The sequence below is a fragment of the Uranotaenia lowii genome, chromosome 2 (genome assembly GCF_029784155.1).
Source record: "Uranotaenia lowii strain MFRU-FL chromosome 2, ASM2978415v1, whole genome shotgun sequence".
Lineage (NCBI taxonomy): Eukaryota > Metazoa > Arthropoda > Insecta > Diptera > Culicidae > Uranotaenia > Uranotaenia lowii.
The window spans coordinates 221,574,790-221,601,326 of NC_073692.1; the positions used below are offsets into that span (position 1 = coordinate 221,574,790).

Below are 26,537 nucleotides of genomic sequence, written 5' to 3' on the forward strand. Positions count from 1 at the left end.
AAGAATACAGTAACCCATTGAAGAAGTTATTTTTTGCATAAAACCCAAAATCGCTTCCCTAGCGATTTTAATCTGAAAAAAAAACTTTCCCCATACTAATTTCCATACAAATTTAAAACCCGTTGCGCTAATTCAGGGATGAACCAAATAATCTTATATTTAACAGAGATAATTGGAGAGCAAAAAGGAATCGAAAAAACACATGGGAGCAAAAAGTTAGTTTTTGCAGCGGTCTAGTGCTCAGAGAGAGTGAAAATGTGCTAATTGTTGCAATTTGTGAAGCTTTGTGGAATTTTGATCATTACCATTCCAAATGCAAAGAATTCTCTCTCCACTGCAATCCCTTGGTTTTAGCAAAATTCATACACAAAAAATGTAAACCCAGGGCTGAAATATAAAAAAAAATCGGCGTGTCATTATCCCATGCATCAGAGTTTCCCTTTTTCTATATATGTTCTTAAACGCGACAACCGCGACAACCCTTTTTCAATTTTGCTTCTCTTTCACTCCAATGAGCTCAAAAGGTAATGTTGTACGAAGCTGCGATGAATTTTTAGAAAATGTTGAATTGCCCTGGGCAGAGGATCAGGGTAGAGGTGCACGAGCAAAGTTGAAAGAAAATTGTAGTTCAGGTGTATTTCTGCTGAATTCGGTTTGATCACTGTGTGCGATCGGCTTGAAATAGTGTTGAAAGTGGTCTCGCTATAAGTGCTAAGGTGAGTAAACATAAAAAATGTACTGTATGCAAAATTCATACGTTTTGATTCGAAAAACGAAAACAAAAGATTTTCATTTGCCTTGAATGAAGTCCCGTCATGGCAATAACCCCGTTCCCCTTCACCATTTGGGTTCACGATTTTTTTTTGTGTTGGAAGTGTTCCCAGAAACGAACAGAGTTTGTTACACTTTCTCCATACTAATTCGAACAGTTTGATACAAAACCGGATTTTGATATCGGCGTTTCGATCGATTTTGAATTAATAGTTTTCAGTTATTGAAAAACAATGTTTTGCAGAAAATAACTACATGGAAAATTATAAAAAGGTGAAATTTATCGAGATAGCAAGGTGAACGCTCGTGGAAGCCGAAAAGGTAACTTTTACCTTTTCAAGATGAAACTCATCATACCGTATTTGTTTATGCCGAGTGTTGCACTGGTGCACCACTAGGTGCTGTCAAACTGCTTGTTTATTCGGACGGTGTTGCACTAGTTTTAACCTGGTGTTGCACTGCCATCGGGCGGTAGTGCCCCAAAAATTTTGTCAGTGTTGCGAGAGAGCGTGTGAGTGAGTGAGGTAGCAATACACTGGCGACGATTTGTGTTTGTTTTTATCTAGTACGGTGGAACACTGAACGAGGGGTGAAAACAACTACGGTATCATGTAAAGTTTGCCTGAATCGAGCTGGAAAAAAAGGTGGAAAGCGAGGTGAAGTTGACCTAAATTGAGCTGAATAATGGATTTGATGGATTGTTTGATTAGAAAGATTTTAAAATTAAAAGTTCATTCATCTCTGAACTTAGTAAATTAAATTCTGTCGAACATGTCGATTGCTTTAAGATATGTTATCACTAAATTTCCATTTCGGTATCGTTACATAACATAGTTCGAATAAATGTGGGTAACTCCATGCAGTCTTGCTCTAATAATATCTTCGTATTCTGCCGCTATTCGCAAGACTGTCCCATATGCATTTTTGTCATTTTGCAGTTTATCTCAAAAATCGTTCAAATACAGTAAGTTCTTCAATTTAGACTAAAAACTTTCATAACTTTGTTCTTAACATATATGAAAAAATACCAAGTCATGTTTGTCCCATATGAAATATACCCGCAAAGCTGTCCCATATGTCTATATTTACAGAATGCTTTAATTCAGCTCCTCTAATTTACGTTAACTTTACAAATATTCATACAATGTGAGCGAAAAAATAAGCATTCATTGAAATTACGAAAGTTAGACAAGATGAACCAGTTCAATAAAGTCAAAAATAACAAATTTCATAATTTTTACAAGTTTAGTTCAGCCTAATGGGTAAATTCCAGCAAACTATTTTTTTAATTTCGCACGAGGCTTATTGAATTGTTCTTTGTAAAACATGTAAAATAGTTAGCTACAAAGCCATATTTTTTATAGGTTTTTGTAATGCTGTTACTTGCTGCTTGGACCTTCATTAAATCTATGAACAAAAATACGCGTACCTGGTAGCACACGCGCAAGTCATATTGCATTGATTTATCTCGTTGAATATTTACAGCCAAGATGCTTTGCTGTTTCTGATTCAGTATTTATTAAATTTGTAAGTATTTATAGTCTTTCTAAAAAAAAAATCAACCGAAAAAGTTTCCAGAAGATGAAGGTACAGGTTGTTTAATTCATGGAACGTTGTTATTTATTTTAATTTAGACCTACTCAATTCATACAATAAACTTACGTTATCTTTATCTAAATATGTCATAAACATCAATTCAAACCAAGGTTGCGAAATCTCATGAGATTGAGATTTTTTTGAGTGAGATTTTCCCTTTTTGAATCTCAATGTGATGCTAGGTAATCTCATCGTGAGTATCATAAACGGTTCTTGTCTTGAATGTCAACGCTTTCTCAGACTGAGAATCACGAGCAGAAAAACTACTTTTTGGAAGGCAGAGATGCCATGGAATAATATTTGTGCAATCTTTTTATCAATGAAACAAGTTTTATAGTTAAATAAAAGCTGAACATACCACGACTTTTTAAAAACTGTCAGTTATACTTGATGAATGTTAAAGGCCAGTTATACTTTTTTTAAACATTTTTATAGAGAACATACTATTAAAAGCTCAGTACAATCAGGTTGATGATAAGAATTTGTTTTTTTTTATTTATGTCTTAAGCAAAGTTGCGAAATCTCGTTCAGTTAATATTTTATCGAGTGAGGTTCTTCCTTTTTGAATCTCAGTGTGAAACGTTGACGTTGATTGTGAATGAAAGTTTTGATTTTAAAACATCTTTCTGAAGAATGTATTATCGTGACTTGTAAGAATCTGATTATAATATTTATGTCTTAGTTTAATGAAAGTTTTACAGAATGAGCAAAAAGTTTTTATGACCAAATATGTTGATGAGTCTCGCTCGTATTCAGAGGATTTAAGACATGCAAGTTATGAAATTGTATTTCCTACAGTAATGTACTTTAAAATCTCTTAAAAACGTTGATGCAAAGTTTTGTAATCATGGAAAAGAACCGCAAACATTGAAATGCCCAAGCTCAAAATTCTTCAAAAAAAACCCCCAATGGCTTAATGTGCTTGCCAGAAAAAAACATATCAAATCTTCTGGACATTACAAGAAACTATAAAAAAGTATAGCAAAATCTGAATAGCTAAATATTTGATTATTAAAAATATTAACACAAAAAGTACCGCAAAGACAACTAAGCTGGGAAACACTAAAATTCAGAATTAAAATTATAAGGATCCACCGGGCCTAATTTTACAAATTTAGTACCTTTAGTATCTTTGAATTACCGAAAGTTTTTTTTGTCAATTTTGCAGAAAAAAGTTTTATGATTTTATTTATAGCATTCGAGCTATGCTTTGCTTTTACTTGTAGTGGCAACCTTAAAAACGAAGTTGAAATTTATAGGTAGCTATATAGAGTTTTAATATGAATGAAGAAAATAGTTTCTTAATCTTCCAAACAAATTTTTTTTTTTTTTTTTTTTTTTTCAAGCGGCAGCTTTATGAGAAATCACACGGCCCTTTTGAGGCCAAAATTACTCACCGCGGGGGAAAGCTAGGTAAATGAAATGGGTAGGATTGGGAGGAGACCGCAATACACCGGGCGGATTAAGAATGTGTCTCATTTAAACTCCGGTTGCTCTCTGACAAGTCAAACCCTGGCGAACCAGGGCTGGGCTTGCCAATGAGCCGTATTGCGAGCGAGGGTATTTTATATCGGTTGTATAATGTGTAAATGTGTAACACTGTGTCATGTGAAGTGAGCAACAAATAGTAGCTTTGGTATGGTTTGTTTGCTGGATTCGTCGTGATATTAAGTAGTATTGTGTAGTGTAAAGTGAGCAACAAATAGTAGCCTTTGTAGGGCTGAGTTTTGTAGTCACAGTGAGTAATATTGTGTCATCTGAAGTGCGCAATGTTTGAATTTTGTTGTCACAGTGAGTAGTATTGTGTCATGTGAAGTGAGCAACAAATAGTAGCCTTTGTAGGGCTGAGTTTTGTTGTCACAGTGAGTAATATTGAGTCAAGTGAAGGGAGCAATGTTTGAATTTTGTTGTCACAGTGAGTAGTATTGTGTCATGTGAAGTGAGCAACAAATAGTAGCCTTTGTAGGGCTGAGGTTTGTTGTCACAATGAAAAGTTTTGTGTCATGTGAAGTGAGCAACAAATAGTAGCCTTTGAAGGGCTGAGTTTTGTTGTCACAGTGAGTAGTATTGTGTCATCTAAAGTGCGGAATGTTTGAATTTTGTTGTCACACTGAAAAGTATTGTGTCGTGTAAAGTGAACAACAAATAGTAGCCTTTGTAGGGCTGAGGTTTGTTGTCACAGTGAATAGTGTTATGTTGGGCCCTACCTATCACCTATCCTTACTCGATTCAAAAACTTTGAGCCCATGATAGTATTCTCTTGAGATTAGCATAGATTGGCGTATAAAAATATTTACAAATGAGTAAGTCTTAAGAGATTCAGAACAAATGCGTGGCTACTCTGTAATTATATTAACAACTTGGATACCATAAAACAGAATCTCCATTTAAAGGTGTTTATCACTGCAGCAATTGTAAAAAAAAATCTACGTTACACACACAATAAAATAATTGATAAATAACCAAACAAGACCATACTACTAATGACAATGCTGTTCCTCTAAAGCCTCATCGCTAACTCTGAACATCTTCTCAGAGCAACTTTCCTCAATCTGTTTCGGTTGAATTAAATAACACTCCTATTTTTAATTCCCAATATTATCTTCCTGGACTGCCTTTATATTATTGTTTTTCAAAATCGTAACATCTTTCTTCGACTACCTTAATTGAATTTCAAGCCTAACCGAACAATAGACAAATCTACCAATAAGCGTTGAAACGAGAAAGAATTATTGTTAACAGGAAACTGTCCAAAAAGCATTCTGATCCAATGAGCCTCTAGTTCTTGTAAAATGCTTGATTTAAGAATAAGCCTTCGAAATTCATAAACCGCAAATACACACTTACTAGAGCATTGGGGAGGCGAATACTACTACCTTTACAGCCTAGCGTACGGGGACACATCTGAACCTACAGAATACCGGACCTGAAATATAAAACTTTATTAAACAAATTGTATGAAAAATTATATCAGGTCAAACAATCAATACTGATCGGACCATATTGAACACTGGTAAGACGTTTGTATAAAGCCGTGGGGCCAACACGTAGGTTCCGTTTCACTGGTATTCATCAGTGATCCGTTCGTGTTCGCAAGATCTGGTGTGATACTAACACTATTCGATTCTTTAAGATCTTGCGCGACAAGGCATACCCATTTATATCAAAGTGATATAAATGAGCCTCTTACCATGCCCACGGAGTTTCTTAATCTTCCAAACAAATTAAATTTTAAACTATAAAAATTAAAAAAAGATTGTTACCAACGAAAAACCATTCCAATGAAAACGCATGGCATCTCAGCTTATGCAACCGGCTGGAATCGACCACATATGAAAAGCATTTATGAACCAAATAAAAAGTAATAAAGAAATATCTAAATTTTTCTTTTCAAATGAAAGCGGCGGTTTGTAGCTTCTATCCTAACGGTTAATCTTTTTTATTTCAATTTAAAAAAGACATTTTAATGATTTTTTATGCATTTTAACGATTTTCTTTTTCAAGAGAAGGAAAGTCGGTTTTATTTGCACCGGCTCACAGATCTTTTTCAAATATTATCTCGACTCGCGTGATGTTTGAAATTCCCTGTGGGAAATTTCTGCAGTAGAAAACATGATCGTTGCACCAAAAAGTAGGATATGATTCATACCAGCCACGTCCGATAAATTCACTTATTCTATTAAGAGCGTTTCCAGAAGATTTATAGAATTCTAAATAGAAAATAGAATATGACAGAAATAATAATGTGCCATTGAATATTAAGATTGATCAAATATTATTGTACTACCATTTGGAGTAATTGTAAAATCGCTTCTTTTGTTAAGCGGCCTTACTTCTAATTTTTTGATTATTATCTTATGAGCTTTTAGACACATGCATATTGTTCTTTAATTATCATAGCTGGATTTTTTTTAACGATTTTTGAGTACATTTAAAAATGCCCTTTAAAAGAAATTCGTGAAACCCTTGGAAAAAACACTGTTCATTTTTATTAAAATAGCTAGTTTAGACTGTTAATTGATCATTCACAGCCAAGTACATCATTTTGAAGTGGTTTTTGTGAAATCGGGAATGTTAAGATTGGTTTCGAAAATTGGTTTTCTCTATGGTTGTTCCGGATATTTGACAGTCTCTTACTGACTATTACTGTCAAAAATTCGGCAGAAAATTGCATTACCAATCAGTAGTTTAGAACAGAGAAGGGATGTCAAGGACCAAGGACGTTTAAAAAAATATCGTTTGAAAAGAGATTTAAATAAAAGTTGAAACAAAGGACAGCTTATCACTGACATCACGGCTTCTATTTTTTCATTTAGTTGATATAAAAAAGTATAGGTTTTAATTCTGAATGTATAGATGCATATTTGTTAGAATACGTGATCTTTATTAATATTTCCAAATTTAGATATCCTTCACTCGTACACAACATGCTCTGAAGAAGGGACCGTATGAAATTTGATGACTGTGATCATATTACAGTTCAACATATGTTTTTTTTTGTATGTCAACAGCCGAGAGAATACAAGAAAAAACCTAAAAAAATCTGAGTTTTGACCTTTTTTTTTGTTAGAATTTCAGCCCTTGAGAGTTAAAACAAATATCGATTTTTCTGTTAATGTATTCTATGCTTAGCTAACTAAGCATATTTTACTGATTTCAAATAGCCAGAAAAACGATTAGAAATGTTGCTTTTATACCATATTATGTTGTTGCTTTTAATTTTGAAAACCAACAAAACGTCAACGACGGAATTTTATATTTTTTTATTTAAGTCGTCTTGACTATGAAATTATGTTATAAATTGTTTAGTACCAAAGCGCCGTATTTGCAAATAATATTATAAAATTAAAGTGTTGTTCTCAACATTTTTAAGGTAGTGTGTTGTGTACATAGACACTTTTTAAAACATAGGTAGCACGAGCTTTAACACTTTCGTTATTAAAAATTTTGAATAAACTCCAATCATTAAAGCGCTCATATTTTTTTTATATCAAAGCGTTTGGAGTCGTTCAACTTGGCGTGTCACTAGTGTGAAAAGCTAATCACATTATATGATACATTAAAATATTCCATAGATTCGTTACAAATTTAACTGTCGTCAAAAAATAGTAGGGGAAAAAGTGGGGAATATAGCTGAAGATTTATCTAAAGGGATTTTGAATTTCTGATTTTTTTCTAGATGTGATGCTCAGTGAATTTCGTTTGATATCGAAAGCTTTGAGCATCACAACGAAATTCATTGTGCTGCTTAATTGATACTCATCACGGTGAGTATCAATTTCAAATGATTATCTGAAATCTTGCAACTCTGATTCAAACTTATTTGCATCAGTAAACACCAGTAAAGTGAATAATAGGTGTGTTCAACGAAACCCAATCGAAATCAATTGAAATGGATTGACAGTTGATCAGCTGTTTTTCCAATTGACTCAGATCGATTTCTATTAGGCTGTTGATTAAACAACCATTCACTAATACTAACGCACTGGTGCAGTGTTTTCAGATGTAATTTTCTTTATCAGCTTCGTTCAGAATTCGAAAAGGCGGTTTACTCAAGGCAAATTGTAATTAATCCATCATTTTGGCCATCTCAATGGCAATTCTTTCCCGTATACAAGCTGTCCGAAAAATTTCAGATTACAAAGTTTGTTGTTCGACTCGAACTATATTAGAATACCAAAATGGAATTTGTTTAGAATAATGAACAATTTTTAGGGAAAAGAAAAGCACAAAAGCGAAATTATTAATTATTATGTTTAAAACATACAATTATGATATTATGAAATAAAATACAGTGGATCGATAAATTTTATATTTTATTTGACATTTTATTGTATTTCACAACATAGACCAAATTTAACTTCCTATTTATTTACATAGCAGTGCTGCAAAATTTCTGAAAGCACGAATGATATTGACTGTGAATTTTTATCAGTGTAAAAAGCTTGAACTGAAATGAACGGAATAGAAAAGTCGACAAATATAAAAGCTTCTGATCGGCTCAGTCATCTTCGTGCTTACGGTAAGCTTTGCGAGTATGTCTATCAGTCAGTAGAAAGCTCATTCGTAAACCCGAACTAACTTGTTTCACTCGACTGCTATGAAACACAGCAAGAAAAAATCGTGTAAATTCAGATCGAAAACGATGCACGAAAACGGAACATCGATTTAGATATAAAATTCTACCACGGTGTATTTTTCTCAACAATGTAATTTTTGAGGCGTGTAAATTTAGATCGAAAACAATGCACGAAAACGGATGACATAAATCGTCGTGTAAAAATACACAATGATGTAAATTTCAAAACATATTACAGTTAATATTACAAATCTTTTTTAAATAATCAGATTTTGGGTGTTGTTTATAAATAAATACGCCACATGTGTCATTTTATTTAACATATATTGCCGATACACTGCAAACTCAAAAAACACCCACCATCACTGGCAGCTGGAATTGTGGTTGTGACCGATGATCCCCAGCAGGGCGATGTTTTGCCGATCAGCGTCAGGCAGCATTCTTGAATCCTTCCGGAACAGCATAGTAAGGCACCGTACACAAATTACGTAACGAAAAAAATCTAGAATTTAGACCCCCTCCCCCCCCTTTGTAACAATAAGTAACGTTTGATAAGACCCCCCTTCTATAGTTACGTAACGCAAAATACCACCCCCCCCCCCCATATTCAATTTTGAAATTAAAAGTAAAAGTATACACAAGTTTATTTGATGCATTTTTATTCTGAAACGTTCTTATACTGCAGTGAAAAATATTAAAAGAAAAAAAATTAAAAAACAGCATCGGTCAAATTTCGGCGAGTTGTTCAGAAATCACTTGTTGCTGCGTATCCGGATTTTCTTTTGATTTGTTCCAGATAAGCACCGCCTCATCCAGACACTTCTTCTTGCTGTGCTCTGGATTGGCTTTTACTGTAGCGTTGAAGAGGCGTTGAAACAGGTCGTTTTTATCCATTTTGTGGTCTTCAGTAAACTAACATTGAAAGAGATGCAATTAATGACGCGATAGTATTATAACAATGAAACTCACTTCTTTCTATTTGAGGAAATTGCACACAGTCAGTTACACTGCATATAAACACTGAATGAGCTGCAGTCGATGACGTGACAATAAAATAAACAAACCCGCAAGGCTAACTTCGATTCATTCGCGCAGTGCGCACACAAACACATAAACGGTTTTTCTGAATCAAATTTTTTTTGACGTAGATTTGCTCGCAAAAATAATCCAATTCTTTTCTTTATGTTTTTTTTCCATTAATTTGTTACGTAACTGAACCAAGTACCCCCCCTCACCCCTATGTAACAGCAAGTAACGCAGACTTAACCCCCCCCCCCCCCCCTACATGCGTTACGTAATTTGTGTACGACGCCTAATCGGAATCTCCTAAACATTAGAAACATTCAACATTGATTCGGTTTTTGAACCATTTATAAAACTGCAATTCCTGCAATCGAAAGAGAATTTGAAATTCCATTTTTTTTCATTTCGTCTATAACTATAACCTACCATTTTTTAATTCAATTCTGAAAGAATTTGGTTCGGTTTTAATAAAAAATTAACTGCGGAAGCGAATTTTTTTCTTTTCGCACAATAAACCACCATCTCGGATAAAAACAGAAAAATTAATACCGCGAAAAAAAGAAAAACAATGGATCTGTCGTGTTTTATATTGTTTTCGATGTAATTTTATATTAAGGTATATTTTTCAGATCAGGGCGTGTAAACATACATCATACAAAATTAAATTTATACGAACGATTCAAAAATAGATAAAAAAAGATTGTAAAATTACATCAGTTTTGAATTACACTGGTCAAAAAGTACACAGTAAACGAAAATTACCGAGTTCGGTAATTATTTTACCGAAATCCTAACATGTGGAGTTCGTTAAACTGTTCGGTAATTTTTTCATGGCCGAGAAGTGACAGCTGTCAAATATTACGGACCTTTTTCGGTAAAAAATAACCAAAACTCGGCAGATCATCTGTCAAAATATTGACAGTTGTTAACATGACAGCTCGTTATATTACCGAAAACCGGTATTGTTGAACCGAAATGTCTTTTAATTATTACCGAAAGGTCGGTCATTTTCAACCAAAAAACTATAACGCTCGGTTATATGAACCGAGCAACCGGTACAGTTCACCGAAACACCTGTAATTATTACCGAAATACCTATAACTCTAACCGAAATCCCTAAAATTTTTACCGAAATCCCTAAAATTTTTACCGAAATCCCTAAATTTTTTACCGAAATACCGTAATTATAATCGAAATATGGATCACTTTTACCGAAAAAACTGTAAAATATCGGTAATATTTAACGAAAAATCTGTAGAGTTTACCGAAATATCTGTAATTACTACCGAATTACCGGTAAATTTTACCAGACAACTTCAAAAAGTTCGGTAATATTTACCAAAAATCCGGTGATTTTTACCGATATGTCTGTAATTACTACCGAAAATTCGGTAATATTTACCTAAAAATCGGTATTTTTTACCGAAAAATGGGTATTTTTTATTTTTTCCGAAATCACGAACTTTGATGTGAGATAACACGAGTCGATTCGAGAAAGTGCTCCATGCTAAAATAACGTCGTTTTGACTGAGCCTCTAATGCTCATCAGAATGGATATGTTTCACTTGTAGTGTCGTCTGAAAATACCAGTAATATGAACCGAAAACTGCCAAATTAAGGAGTTTTAACCGAACACCGTAAAATATTCGATAATTTGAGTTAATGATGCACAGATTATTACGCGAGATGACTCGAGTCTCGAATCATTTCGCGTTATACGCCGTGCACCAAAACTGAAATTATCGAATGTTTTACGATGTTCGGTAAACATTTACGAACGTTTCACAGTTTTCAGTAAATATTATTGGCATTTTCAGACGACACTACAGGCGAAACATATCCATTCTGATGAGCATTAGAGGCTCAGTTAAAACGACGTTTTTTTTGCATGGAGCACTTTCTGGAATCGACTCGTGTTATCTCACATCGAAGTTCGTGCTGTGCGAAATAAACCACATCGGTAATTCAGGATCTCGACCTTCCCATCGGGATCCATGCCTTATTGAGAATTGTGAAAATCAATGAATCAAAATTGACTGTAGCTAAAAAATATAAAATAGGAATTAAATTAATATACATATATTGTTAACGCCTCACAACATTTCTTAACAGACATGCTGTTTAGTGTTTACTATCTTATTGTTTTTAATTTAAAAAAATCTTATATCCCAATTATCATTCGAATACTAAAGCTGCAATGCAACTGGTTCGCAGAATCCTAGTAAAGTTAGAAAAAACTAAACCTCATCAAAAGTGATTAACATTTTCAAGTTATTAATTAATCATTTTATGTAAATCCACTGAAGTTCATATTTTTTGTTATTTAATTATTAAATTAAACTATGACCGCAATTGATACGTTTTATTTATGATAATCCGAATAATAAAGAACAAAAGCACTAACCGCACAATGTTTTAAAAGCTCAACCATAAGAAATAGTTATATTCAGAAAATAGTTTGGAATATATTTACAAACTCTCAATTTAATATTTATTCTTCTATCATATAATCACATGCCACATAATAATACCATCTTTGTTACACGCATGCCAGCACTACCAATTCTATAATTTTTTTTTTCAATATTATTTTTTTCATTTTTACTTTTTCGGATGGCCGATTTCTGTTTTTGCACATCCCATACTTGGGCCTTTCATGGAAGTTACGTCCTGTTGTTTGGACATCTTGTAGCTTCATTACTATCTATATTCTGTTTCAATCGCAATTTGGCACCTCGCGAACCGGAATCATCATTTGCAAACCACTAATCAGAGTGGTAAGGATGACGTTGCAGATACCGATATCAAGAGTTGAGCTGCACATACAGTAGAGCGACGGTGATGTTGGATCCAGTATCCGAGACACAACTTGGCTCCCCACAGCAGGTTATTTCATGAGCGGATATGATGCTGAACAAAGAAAAAAAATTTTTTTTTTGTTTCATTTTTTAATGGATGAATAAATGTTCCGAAGAAAATATAAAAAATGAACTAGAAATTTTATTTAGATTGTACTTTAAACATCTTGTACTCACATTTCTGTTGTGCTCTGAAACACTTCCGTTTGGCCATGATGCGTGTTTAGTTTTCAGCCATGCCAAGGACTGGATTCCAAACTCTCGGCTAGTGTAGGAGTCAGCGGTGTTTAAACTCGCCTCGGAAAGAATCATTCGGCTGATTTTTTCCGAGTTTAACTCGTTGTGTGCAGATTGATTTTATCTTCGTTCCAATCATGACGTGATTGCACACAAAACGAAGAGAACAGTTCCGAGTTGATGTTTTCCCCTCCTCGCAGGAATAAAATCACACCAATGAAACAACAGAACGAAGCTTGCCGTACACGAATGCTCACGAGCGATCGTTGCCCGACGGACCGAGTTAACATTCCTCGCACCCTTCTCTCGCTCGTTTCCCGTTCCCTTGTATCCATCACTTTTAGCCACGCCCCCATGCGTTGTCCGATTGATGTGTTCGGCTGCCGAACGAAAACGATTTTTTCTTTAATTCGCAGAACTGTTCGTTTGCTTCGCTGATGTTTCCCCCCCGATTGCTGTTTACTCCTGCCGAGTTTACCCGAAGCTTACCTCCTGATGCTTTCCGAGGTGAACTTTAGATAGCATCATTGCAGATTGAGTTTAACGAAATAAAATCGTTCTGCAAAGAAGGGCAAAGTGCGAGTATGTAGACTCGCGATTTTAACATCTCTGGTAGGAGTTGTCCGTAGATGTTCTGATTCTGAGGCTTGCGGTTGTATGTGGCAATCGAATCGAAAATAAAGCTGATTTTCATGAGCCAAAATCCACAAAATGTTTTTGTAGTGGTGATGAAAGCTGTCTCCGAAGACTGGAATGGTGAATAAGAAATAGGCAGGCTCAGATTGTTGCAGGCCAAAGTCGTCTTTCCATGCAGGAACGAGAAATTGTAGATTGAACCAGGCTTGCACCCGTGTTAAGGTTCTTTTAGTTTTTGTTTTGTTTATTTTGCTCAGCAGTGTCGTTTGTGATACCGAATAGCCTGGTTAGTCAAAATTTGAAAAAACAATTCCGCTAATATTAGAGGAAAGTTTTTGTTACGTTCCGAATTCAATCAATTTTTGCAATTTCGGTACAACGAATTACAAGTTTTAGTTTGTGATACATTAGAGATTAATAGTTTTTTTTCTACACAACCATGACTGGATTTTCAGCAAGAGTAATGAGTTTACGGGTCACAACGTGTGGAATAAAAACATAAAAAGTTATCTATTAAGATCATTGATGTAATCACATTATTGTAATTGGCTTTTCATCGAACTTTTTATCTTTTATCTCAATTTTGACAAAAAAAATCATATATGTACACCTCTCTGGCCCTTAGAACCTCAATTAATTTTTCTTGGGATGAACATTATTTTAAAACTTACCGTATCATCGAGTTCAGTTCAGTTCAGTTTGTGGGGCTTCGAACGGTCGACGACCACCAGGACTTCTGAAATAGGTCGATATGGGAGATTGTTTCCGAGAGACCGGCTTCGAGATCTTATCTGTAAGAAAATTTCAACATAATTTTTACGCTAACCGGAGCTGATCTTATCTACATCCCGGAACCGGGGAATAATTATAATTACCAATAAAGGAACTCACTTTCCGCATTTTGCCGCTAGGATAGAAATCTTCCTCCACCTTTCAATCCGTTGTGCACATCGATTTGGTCATGCGCCCAAGTTAGTCTGATTGTTGTTTATATCTGTTGTTCCGGCCGGCACAAAAAAGGCCACAACGTCGTTCACCAGAGTTGCTTGGCTGCCCCGGCACAAAAAAACAGAATCCAAACAAAATCACAAAGCCGAATGCGAGAAGCTAAAAAAACAGATTCTTCTACTCAATGGAATTGAGTTGGATAGATAGGACACAATGAGAAACAATGCTCCTTTTTCTGTGAACTATTTGATAATATTTACCAGCAGTTTATACGGCACCAAAATTGAAAAAATGGAAAAGTTCACAACACACGAAACTTACGAAACCGCCTTTGAAAAAAAAATGCGACGACTGCTTGGTTCATCCCGCTCGAGCACACGTAACAAATTCGAAACAAATAATTACGGTAGCAAGAGTGAGATCATCCAAACCACGGTCTTCCACCACACAGACACTAGAAGTGAAATGGTGATAATTTAGAACAAATTTTGTGTTCAGAAAAATCATGAAACCTACCTTTTTGGAAACATTAACTGATCCAACGAATTTCCACATTGCGAATAGCTTCGTGTGTTTCCTGGCCACCGCGAGACCAATAGGTAGAACAATCACCTGCTAGATATCGCAAGCTCCAGGTGAACCTTCTTAATCTGAAATCTGAATCAGAAATTCAAACCTAAATGTGAATCTTAAATCTGAATTTGAAATCTGATTCGGAAACCTTAATATGAATCTGAACCTAGATCTGAAAAGCTTATATCAATGTGAATCTCAAATTTTATATTGAATCGCAAATTTGAATCTGAATCTGAAATCTTTAAATTGATTTCAATATAAAATCTGCATTTTGAATCTGGATGACAATCTTAAACTGAAACCTAAATCTGAATCTCGATCTGAGCTCAAAATCGGATTCTATTTGAAATCTGAATTTTAAAATCTGAATCGCAAACTGAAACATGAATCGGAAACTGAAATATGAATCTTAAATTGTAATCCCAATGTAAATCTCCAATTTGAAACTGATTTGGAAATCTGAATCTGAAACCTTTAATTAAATTTGAATCTGAAATCTGGATCTAAATCCTTAACTGAACCCTATATCTGAATCTGGATCCGAAATCCAAATCTGAATTTGAAACCTGAATCGTGAACTCAAATCTGAATCTGAAATTAGATCTAAAATCTTAATCTCGAATGCGGATAAAATGTGAATCTTAAATCTGAATCTGATATGTGAAAGCTGAAAGAAATCAGAATCGAACCTTAAGCTCAAACCAATAATGTCGGTATTCTGAGCTACCGATCACTAGATCAACCCCAAGTGTAAAACATAACAAAATTCCTGTTGGATTCATTATTTTATAAATCAATCAAAATTCAATCAGTTTAGGGAAACAATGACAATTTTGCATTCCACGGTTAGAATCAACACTGGCGGTTTTCGAAGATATTTTTTTAATCGAACAACCTGTAATATTTAGAATACATATAGTAATAATATTCAATTACTGAGATCACTTTTGTTAAATGCAGCATAAATGAGAGCAGGATGAAAATCCCGGACAAAACAGTATATTCAAACTGAATTTGAATCTATATTCAAATGTGTTATCAGAGGACTAAAACCGAATGGAGTCTAATCGTGAGCGTCGCTCCTATCCTTATCCTAATCGTGTGTCTACAATCTGTTTTATCAGAATCTAACTTCGATTTAATTATATCATGTTAAAAAAACACACAAAATTAACAAGTCTTTACTTACCTTGGTGTTTATAGAGGCAGACTGCTTACAGGCAAACGAAAAATCCGATGTTGCTGCTCCAGCTGATCTATTCGATGCTGCCTTTCTCCTCCATCATCATACCGGGTGCCCTTCTCGTTATAGCAGACATTCCACCCAGATTCGGATAATTGTTGATTTCCGTCAATCGCATATCGAAAGCAATCAGGAACGGGAAGTGACATTCTGGTGCCGCGGTAGATGTTGCTGTTGGCGGTGATGCTGCTGCTGCTGCAAACGCTGTGGTGCTGGGAATAGTGCTGATTTGGACGTTCACCCACAAACCGATTTAATCAGCTGCCGGATGCAGAGTTTTGGGTTCAAGTTCTGAAGGGTTCACCGGAAACATGATCGCTGGAAGCTGGAACTGTGAATGCTGCTGCTATCGATGATGGAGGTGATGGTCACCCGAATGACGATGTTTGTTGCGACCGCCAATTCGTCGTTTCACCCTATAACAGTAGATATTTAACCGATTAAAAAAAGGCGTTGATGCTGACGGTATTCAGCTGCCGTGCATTTTTTGTTACAGCTGGATGAATGCAACTAGTGCGTCGGCTGTTGCTAATATTGGTGAGGGTGATGGTCCGGAGAGGCACCAGTAACCAGCTATTCTTTACTTACCAGCTTATGATTTAAAAATTAAAAATCACAACACAATTTGACACGCTGACCGACGAAGATGGCGAAGCATTCCGCTCGAGCACACGATTAAACTCGAGACGATTGAACCGATTGAACACGGTAGCAAGAGCGAGAAATGAAATTTAGCGCAAGCGAGATGCCACTACATTGCAGGTATCAGAGAGAGAGACAGTTTTGTCGTTTGTTTTGGCAGCGACATGACGGGAGGATTATTTTACATGTTTGCTCGGCGTTTTTTTACCGAACAGTTGATGACACCGATTTGTTTACATATATCTAAACGAACCTCGGTAATTGAAGATTCGATCAACGAAGTTCGCTAGAAATAGACGTCAAAATCATAAATTACCGATTTTTTCCAAATTACAGAGCTGGTTCGGTAAAAAAAATTACCGAACTCGGTAGTTTTCGTTTACTGTGTAGATCACTCGTATTTAAGATTGCGTATACTTTTAGAAATTTTTTGCTGTGAAGCGTCTTAGGCGTTTCTGTCACTCACTGCATTCGATCAGTGAATGCAGCTTTAGCATTCAATCAGTGTCAGCTAAAGTTGCTGATAATTTCAGTAGGCATTTGTTTTTTCGCCATTTTCAAAAATTGTGAAATGGGATTCGAAAAGAAAACACGATTTGAAATTAGCTAAGACTATACGATTGTTCAGAGGGGACGGGAAGTGAGATGTATATAAATTTTTTGATGACGACATGGCGGATATCTGACAAATATAACAAAAATTTTACAATTGTGGTCAAAATAGGACAAAATTATGACAAAATGAAATAAATATGGTGAAAACATGACAAAATTATGACAATATATAGTATGACTAAAAACTTACCAAAATCAACAATTGGACAATAAAATGACAGCAATCTAACAAATATGACAAAATTATGGCCTAAATATGACAAAAAAAATGAACAAAAACATGACAAAAATCTGACAGATGGGATAAAAATTTTACAAATGTGATAAAAATATAACAAAAAATATGGAAATATTACAAAAATATAGCAAAATTTTGACAGAACAATAACAAAACATGACAAAAAAATTACAAAATTATAACAAAAAACTGATAAATAGGACAAAAAATTTGCAATTTAGACAATTTAACAATAAATTGACAAAAATTCGATAAACCTTAGAAAAAAATAGGACAAATGTGTTAAAAATAAAACAAAATTATGATATAAATTTGATAAATATGACAAAATTATTACAAAAAAAATTAACAATAAAATGAAAAAAAAAACATGGCAATCATGACAAATTTGGTAAAAAAATGACAACAATCTGAAAGATATGACATTTGTCATATTTTTACCACTTTGTCATAATTTTACACAGTTTGACGACATTTTTGTCTCATCAATTTAAATTTTTTAAATATTTTAATCATAAATTGGTCATATTTGTCCTATTTGTATCATAAATTTGTTTTATTTTTATCATAATTTTATGTCATGATATTGTCATTTTATTGATATATATTCGTCATATTTTTACCACGCTTATCTAATTTTTGAATTTTTTTTGCCAATATTTCGTCATATTTTTGTAATAGTTGTCACATTTTTGTCTGTTATAATTTTGCGAAATTTTGAATTTTTTGTAAAAAAAATTGTCATAATTTTATCACATTTGTAACATGTTCGACAGAGTTGCGTTTTTTTATTACATTGTAAAATTAAGGTCATATTTGTCAGATTTGTGCATTTTTTTTTGTCATAATTTTGACATACTTTTACCACATTTGTCATGTTTTGACATTTTATTGCCAAATTTTTTGTCATTTCTGTGTCATAATTTTATTACATTTTGTCGTAATTTTGTCACAATTTTATCCCCCATATTCGTCCCACACGCTCCCTCGCCAGCGTTCTTCTCGCCAACCCGAACACTTATTTCTCAACCTTCCCACCTCTACAATAGAAATCTCAGCAGTTGTTATTCAATTTCCGCAGTCTAGCGCATCGAACAAGCTTTGTCACCATTCAACTAAACTTAATGATAATCGAATTGAGCTTTTTTCACTTTCAGCAATGTTTGCTTGAAACTGAAAATGAAGATTGGATAATCTCATGAACCTGCAAAGAGCCTGAATGTATACTCAGCACCGATGTTGCCGATTCGTGAATGAGTATGCAGAGTGCTTTCGGGATTGAGCTTTCTGTTCATTATCAGATGAATGCAAATGGAAATGAACTGAGCGCACACTGCAGTAAATTCAATTGAAAATTGAAAGCTGACACTGATTATTTGCAGCACTGTTACATAGTATAGTTGGTCACTTCCTATTTGATTATTATAATAATCCAAGACCGACTGACAGCCCAAGCAACCAGAATTCCCTTAAAAAGGTTCCATTGAAGCTTAATCAGCTCTCGTTTGTGTCTGAAGAGAATGCTAATCAGCCCAAAATTTAAGTTCTTAAAGCTACTTTCAAGTTCGTTTAGGTGGCTGTAGAGAACGCTATTCAGCTCATAAGAGAATGTCAAGAAACTTCTACGCGCTGAAAAGTACCTCTCATTGAAGTAGGCGTTCATCTTCAGAATTCATTCGCGTCATAATACAATCTTATGAATTTTATTAATTTTTCTTATGGCGCCACTTCATAAGAGAATACTATGGCATACATAATATTATGTGTAAAGCACCAAACCGAATAGCGACAGCAGGACTAGCGACGCTTTTTTACTAGCGGTATTCCTGTCATTCGCTGGTTTGTTTTTCTATTTTCAGTCCAGTAGGCGATTTCGATGTTGTACTCGAACATTGTTTATGTTATTTACTGTACATTTTCCTTGGGGCATCAATCGCATGCTTCAAGTCTCCTAGGAAACTCGCGTTGCGTCGTTATTATTTTCAACGTCGCGACGTATGCGACGTGTCGCTAGTAGGCAAAGCTGCTATGATTACAAGCGCTCATATTTTGGATTTTTTTTGCATGCATAATAGTATTTTTCTGAGTGAACGAGTCGTCGACCGAACTGAAGACGAAAAAGAAACGCATTTATTATTATTGTTGCTTCTGCCAGCAAGCCCGTTTTCAGTTTTTATTGCTATTGTTGCTCTCTACCAGCAAGTCGTTCAATTAGTTGTACTGTACCTGCCGTCTGCAGCCGATCAAAGTGTGAAGAGCTTTGCCAGTCACTCTCAGGAGAAATTTGACCATGTGTAGGAGCTTTGCCAGTCGCATGACGGAGAAATGTTGATTGTGTCGTGCTTTATCCGTCATGCGAGTAGTGGGGCTCCGTCAATTGAGTAAGGGGCCGTCCATAAATGATGTCACGCATTAGGGGGGGGGGGGGAGAGGGGGTTTCGATTTTTGTGACAATTTGTGACATGGGGGGAGGGGGGGTCAGCTTAAACGTGACATCACATATTGTTACAAAATAAAGGCAAAACAATAACAAATAATTTTATCCTAATTTTAATAAAATTATACTACTTAAACTTTATGAGCGTAAGGCCGATGACATAGTGAATACGATGCGATGCGATGCGGTGAATGCGGTTCAATGCGGTGAACCACATTTGATGAAAATGTATGTGAATCGCTTAAACCTGACATACTCAACGCGGCGAAGCAGATGTCAATTTGTTCCGCCGCTCGAGTTCGCGTAGGCTGCGTCCGTAAATTTTCCGCTGATTCGCATCGCATCGCACTCACTATGTCATCGGCCTGCGATGCGATGCGAATTGGCGGAAAATTTACGGACGCAGCCTATGCGAACTCGAGCGGCGGAACAAATTGACATCTCCTTCGCCGCGTTGAGTATGTCAGGTTTAAGCGATTCACATACATTTTCATCAAATGTGGTTCACCGCATTGAATCGCATTCACCGCATCGCATCGCATCGTATTCACTATGTCATCGGCCTAAGAAAGTTCAAAAACACTTCCACTGCTACACTCAGGAAAGTCCGCCACACTAAAATTGTGGCAAAACGTGAACAGGAATGCTTGGCAGGAATGCAACCTGTGAAGAAGATTTGGGTAGCGAATTGATTGAAGAAGTGGAAATAGATTTGAATGGTTTCTCAGACATCGTCGCTGATGCTGCAGCTACTGTCTCGACTTTCCCGGTCATTGATATGGAAAGTCATCAACATAATCTTCTCAAAATTAATGATAGTTTTGGTGAGAGCGCAAGCAACACCGAATATTTTCAGAGTGTTCCACCGTCCACTTTATGGTGCACTACCAGTGGACCACTCACCCTGAAAACGAACATGAAAACAGCAAAAAGTGCACTACCGGTAGTGCACCGGTGCACTACCAAACGAAAACGAATTCTCTATTGTTGCCCATGTGCAGCGTTGCCAACCTTCCAGATTTTTCTGGAATCTTCCAGATTTTTATGTGTCATCCAGAAATACTGACCTCTTGTTGTCTGGTCCAGACTTTTCATAGGTTATCCAGATTTGTCCAGAAATTTTCAATAAGCTCAACGTTTTAATATAAAAAATACTATTGAAACCCAATAGCTCAACACTCAATTTACTGTGAATCAGAATACAGATGTTATTTTGACAACTGAATGGGTCAAAGCTTTCGGTTGTTTAACCTTTCGATCACATAGACTCAGACATTGATTAATTATTCTCATGTAAAGAGTATTGATCCCTAGACTACAATATTTTTAGATAGGTCGTCAACTATAAAATTAGCCATCCAGACTTTTCCAGAATTTTTTTTCAAAACCTTCCAGATATTTCTGAAAAACAGTTGGCATCCCTGCCCATGTGTGGACTACTGTTTTAAATATTTTATTTGTCAACAGTTCGCGTGTAAATTTTAATCGACCGTTCATTCCCATTTCGTGGTATTTTCAAATCTGGTTGCACGGATAGCATACAATCTTGCAACGAAGCTCGATTTTTTGACGTATTCCGTTTCTACTTCATTCATCATCGCTTTTCTTGCTAGGTAGTTCGTTCGGTAGATGGTCACTGCGATGTGTATGTGCGAGCTAGGCTAGGGAAGGGAACAGAGCGAATAAAACCCAACCAACCAATCATTCAGACATTGATTTCGTCACTAACTCGTTTGTACGTACCATTTTTCTTGCCTCTGGTGGATTATCAATTTTCAGGAAATTCAGCTCAACGGGAATACGTCTACAGGCCATAAAACCGTAGCTAAACGGTCTCCGGATGTCTAAATTAAACTCGCATGGAGCTACAGGGCTTCGAAACATCAATCTGGAAGAGGTAAGATCGTTTTGTTCATGGCAATGATGAAAATGAAAGATTTCGCCATCAATGGCGAATAAATATGGAGAAAAATGTTTCGTAATTAGTGTTCAGTGCGAACTGCCGTGTTTTGGAAAAGAGGTTAATCTCTAGAGTTTTTTTTCTTTTTGTGTTTATTTTATAGATATGGAGTGACCTGGAATCTGGGATAAAGCAGGTTTACAAACAAGAACAGAGTCTCCGTTCAGCCCGCTATATGCAGCTTTACACGTAAGAATCTATAAGTTTCTTCCTGTTTTTTTTTTGTGCAAATCATTTCCCTGAAGAAGATTCAATGACATAAAGTGATGTGGTCAAATACATCAGCGTCATAAGAAGTGTTGAACAAAGTGTTTGAAAAAGAAAGGATACAGAAAAATTAAGTTCATTTCCGGATTGATCCCTGTTTTCTACGGATGATTCAGTGATCAGTTTGAAGCAATTGAAACCCATATGAAAAATCGATAGCTTTCTACCGTCTATGAACATAAATGTAGAGAAGCACCAAAAGTGTCGACAATTATTGTTATGTATCTTTTTCTTAGTAATTTAAACGGAAAATTTCAGTAAACGATTTGATGACGAATTTAAAATATTGAAATAATAAAAAAAAACAACAGTAGATATATAAGATATAGGATGTAAAACGTTCAATGGGTGATATGCAAGGAGTGAAATTTATTTTGGCATGCGTGAAGAAAATCCTGTTTTCAGTGAAGTGATTCGATGGATTGTGCAATAGCTATGTATTTATATATTTTTGTAGTTATGTGATCGAGTTGTCTATTAACCTTTTTTTTTATTATTTACAAAGTGTTTTATTAATGCATTTTACTTATACAGTTTTTATGTGCCGGGAGTGTTTTTCCTAACCTTGGGTTAGTAAGAGGTTGCCCTAATTAATTCAGATCTTATTATAAGAAAGGAAATGGGATTAGCTAGGGGTCACTTCCAAAAATAGTTTCCGTCAGGGTCCGGTGGTGGCTTACCTAATGTATTGATGTAATTTTTTTTTTATTGTTGCAGACATGTCTATAACTACTGTACGAGTGTCCATCAGCAGCCTGCCAATCGGCAGGCTTCGGTTAAAGTTTCCAAAAAGGGCTCTTCGATACCCTCTGGTAAGCAAAAACCTTCGAAATCCCTAACTTATGTCTTATTCAATTTAGAAGATTCTAAACACTTCTAAAGATAATGAGATTTTATTTATCAGTTTATTCAATTTTATTATTTTCAAACCTTTTTCAGGTGGCGCTCAACTAGTTGGTCAGGAGCTGTACAAGCGTCTCAAAGAATTTCTGGAGCAGTACCTCCAAGCTCTGCAAAAAAATGGCATTGATCTGATGGACGAAGAGGTACTAAGCTTCTACACCAAGCGATGGGAAGAGTACCAATTCTCGAGCAAAGTGCTAAACGGCGTCTGTGCTTATCTGAATCGGCACTGGGTTAAGCGTGAATGCGAGGAAGGTCGCAAGGATGTGTACGAGATCTACCAGCTGGCTCTGGTGACATGGCGTGGAAATTTGTTCAAGCAATTGAACAAACAAGTTACAAATGCCGTTCTCAAATTAATAGAGAGGGAGCGAAACGGAGAAACTATCAATTCACGCCTGGTTTCCGGTGTTATAAATTGTTACGTTGAACTAGGTTTGAACGAGGAAGATCCTAATGCCAAGGGGCAAAATCTGTCCGTTTACAAAGAGAGTTTTGAAAATATTTTCCTGGAAGATACAGAAATGTTTTATACCCGAGAAAGTGCTGAATTTCTGCGAGAAAATCCGGTGACTGAATATATGAAACGTGTTGAGTTGCGTCTCAACGAGGAACAGAAACGTGTTCAAGTGTATCTCCATGAAAGCACCCAGGAACGCTTAGCAAAAACCTGCGAGCGTGTTCTCATCCAAAAACACTTGGAACAGTTCCGCACGGAATTCCAGAATCTACTGGACTCTGATAAGAACTCTGACCTACGCCGTATGTACTCTTTAGTTGCTCGTATTACCGAAGGTTTGGTAGAGTTGAAAGCAATTCTTGAAACGCACATTCACAACCAAGGATTGGCTGCGATCGCTAAATGCGGAGAAGCTGCTCTAAATGTAAGTATTTTATATCAGCAAATGAAATATTTGACAACATTTTCTGTTTATACCTTGAATTAAACTTTAATTTGAATGTTTCCAACTTCTGTTCTATATTCGGCAGTCAAAAAAACAGTATTAACTCTCAGTCACTATTTTTTTTCTACAGGATCCTAAAATTTACGTCCAAACCATCCTCGAAGTACATAAGAAGTACAACGCTTTGGTACTAACGGCTTTCAACAATGACAGTGGGTTCGTTGCTGCCCTAGATAAAGCATGTGGAAAATTCATCAACACTAATGCCGTCACGGAGGCGAGCAAGAGCGCCAGCAAAAGTCCAGAACTGTTGGCAAAATACTGTGATATTTTATTGAAAAAGTCGAGTAAGAATCCTGAAGAAGCTGAACTTGAGGATACACTGAACCAAGTGGTACGATTCAGATGTTCTTTTTTAAAACTTACAAAAATGTTCATATTTAAACCTCCTACCTTTACAGATGGTCGTATTCAAGTATATTGAAGATAAGGACGTGTTCCAGAAGTTCTACAGTAAAATGTTGGCCAAGCGTTTGTGCCATCATATGTCTGCTAGTGACGATGCTGAAGCTTCAATGATATCCAAATTGAAGCAAGCCTGTGGTTTCGAGTACACGAGCAAACTGCAGCGGATGTTCCAGGATATCGGCGTTTCAAAGGATCTCAATGAACAGTATCGTGGTCACGTTAAACAGCTTCGAGAAGCATCAAAAGCTACTGGCAACGAAATTGACTTTAGTATTCAGGTGCTTTCCAGTGGTTCCTGGCCTTTCAACCAGAGCTTCACTTTCTCGCTGCCGTTCGAGGTAATACTGAAAAAATTAAATAAAATTTGGATCTCGATTAAAACATAATGGCTTTCCCATACAGCTAGAGCAATCTGTTCATCGATTCAACAATTTTTATGCTAAACAACATTCCGGACGCAAGCTCAATTGGCTCTATAACATGTGTCGAGGTGAACTTGTAACAAATCACTTCCGGATGCGGTATACACTACAGGTAAATAATAAAGGTAAAAACTTCAAGCTTAGAAAACATTTAACTCGACTCATATTTAAAGGCAAGCACCTTCCAAATGGCCGTACTATTACAATTCAACGAACAAGAGGTTTCGAGTGTCCAGCAGCTTGTTGAAAATACAGGTAATTTCACAAGTTCGTTAATAGTTTATATATATAATTTACGTTTTTATTCTATTGTTAAAGGAATCAACCTAGAAAATCTAGTACAGGTGTTACAGATTTTACTAAAAACCAAATTGCTTACATCAGAGGACGACGAAGCTAATCTTCAAAACAGTTCAATGGTTCACCTAAACAAAGAGTTCAAGAAGTAAGTAAACTTTCTATCATCCACCCACTGATCAAGAGAAATGATCAAAATGTAACCCATTCTTTGCAGCAAAAAGCTTCGAATCAATATAAACTTCCCATTGAAGACGGAACTTAAAGTTGAACAGGAAGCCACTCACAAGCACATTGAAGAGGATCGTAAGATCCTTATTCAAGCGGCGATTGTGCGAATTATGAAAATGAGGAAGGTACTGAATCACACGCATTTGGTCGGAGAAGTGCTCAACCAGTTATCGACACGGTTTAAACCGAAGGTGCAGGTGATAAAAGTAAGTTGAATCTTCTATACGTGTTGAAAATAAACAACTTATATATTTCTCTAATTTCTTTTCAGAAATGTATTGACATACTCATAGAAAAAGAATATCTCGAGCGTCAAGAGGGACAGAAAGACACTTACAGCTATCTGGCTTGATCTGTGGTCGAATTACTTCTACGTAGTTATTTACTAACACCCTAAAGAAGCACACCATGAAAAACAACAACAAAATAACTGAAATAAACTTATTCGTCTAAGCCAACACATCGTAATGTTTCGATAGATCCAAGCGAAATTAGAATATTTTCGCTATTATAAATACAAAGCATACCGTTCATAAACATCCCTCCGAAAGGAAAACAACAACTTATACAAAATTAAATAGCAACACCGAGAACAGGAATGACCTGGTCAAGTTTTCTCATTTTTCGCTTAGTTTAATCATATTATTTAGACGTTTTAGTTCTTCCAAACAAATGGAAAAAGATCTTCTAACACTTTTTTACTAGCAGTTATCGATTTATTCGGAAAAATAGACTTAGTCCGATAGTTATACAACACCACATATTAAGTTGTTCATTTTGTTTCGGGTTATTTCATTTTGTCTGCCTTCTGACAAGTGTGCAAAATTATTTAATAACCGTGGTAGCAAAAGTTGTACACCGTAACGCAAATACAATTAAAAAATTATGTCTTTGGGTACAAAAGATAGCTCTAGCCTGTGCAAAAATCAAATTTCTTTCTAATCAAAATTGAAAATAGTCTGTACAATTTGTTTTAATCGGTGGAAAACAGCGTTTACTTTTACCAGATTAATAGGGTTGAATATAAGAATACACAACAACTATAAATACACCGATAAAATCTGGTTTGTAAAAAGAAGAACGAACTCATATACTTATAACAATAAATCATTACTCAATTCAGTCCAGCCTCCCATAGGTAAAAAATGATGTTTGAAATAAAAAAAAAACATGTGTATATGAAAA

The 26,537-nt window shown here is 35.6% G+C and overlaps 1 protein-coding gene across 2 annotated transcripts; it reads left to right on the top strand.

Moving 5' to 3' along the window:
- The first annotated feature begins 557 nt into the window (after nucleotides 1-557).
- LOC129749281 (cullin-1) lies at nucleotides 558-26,537 on the top strand. 2 transcript variants are annotated; one of them, XM_055744221.1, is made up of 12 exons: nucleotides 558-716; nucleotides 21,679-21,796; nucleotides 21,963-22,048; nucleotides 22,844-22,938; nucleotides 23,066-23,913; nucleotides 24,065-24,328; nucleotides 24,396-24,740; nucleotides 24,805-24,936; nucleotides 24,998-25,079; nucleotides 25,143-25,269; nucleotides 25,339-25,558; nucleotides 25,624-26,537. In XM_055744221.1, the coding sequence occupies exons 2-12, from the start codon at nucleotides 21,740-21,742 to the stop codon at nucleotides 25,702-25,704; spliced, it is 2,337 nt and encodes a 778-aa protein (XP_055600196.1). In that variant the 5' UTR covers nucleotides 558-716; nucleotides 21,679-21,739; the 3' UTR covers nucleotides 25,705-26,537. The 2 variants fall into 2 exon arrangements, with proteins under 2 accessions (XP_055600196.1, XP_055600197.1); XM_055744222.1 differs by lacking the exon at nucleotides 558-716 and having other exon boundaries at nucleotides 21,577-21,796.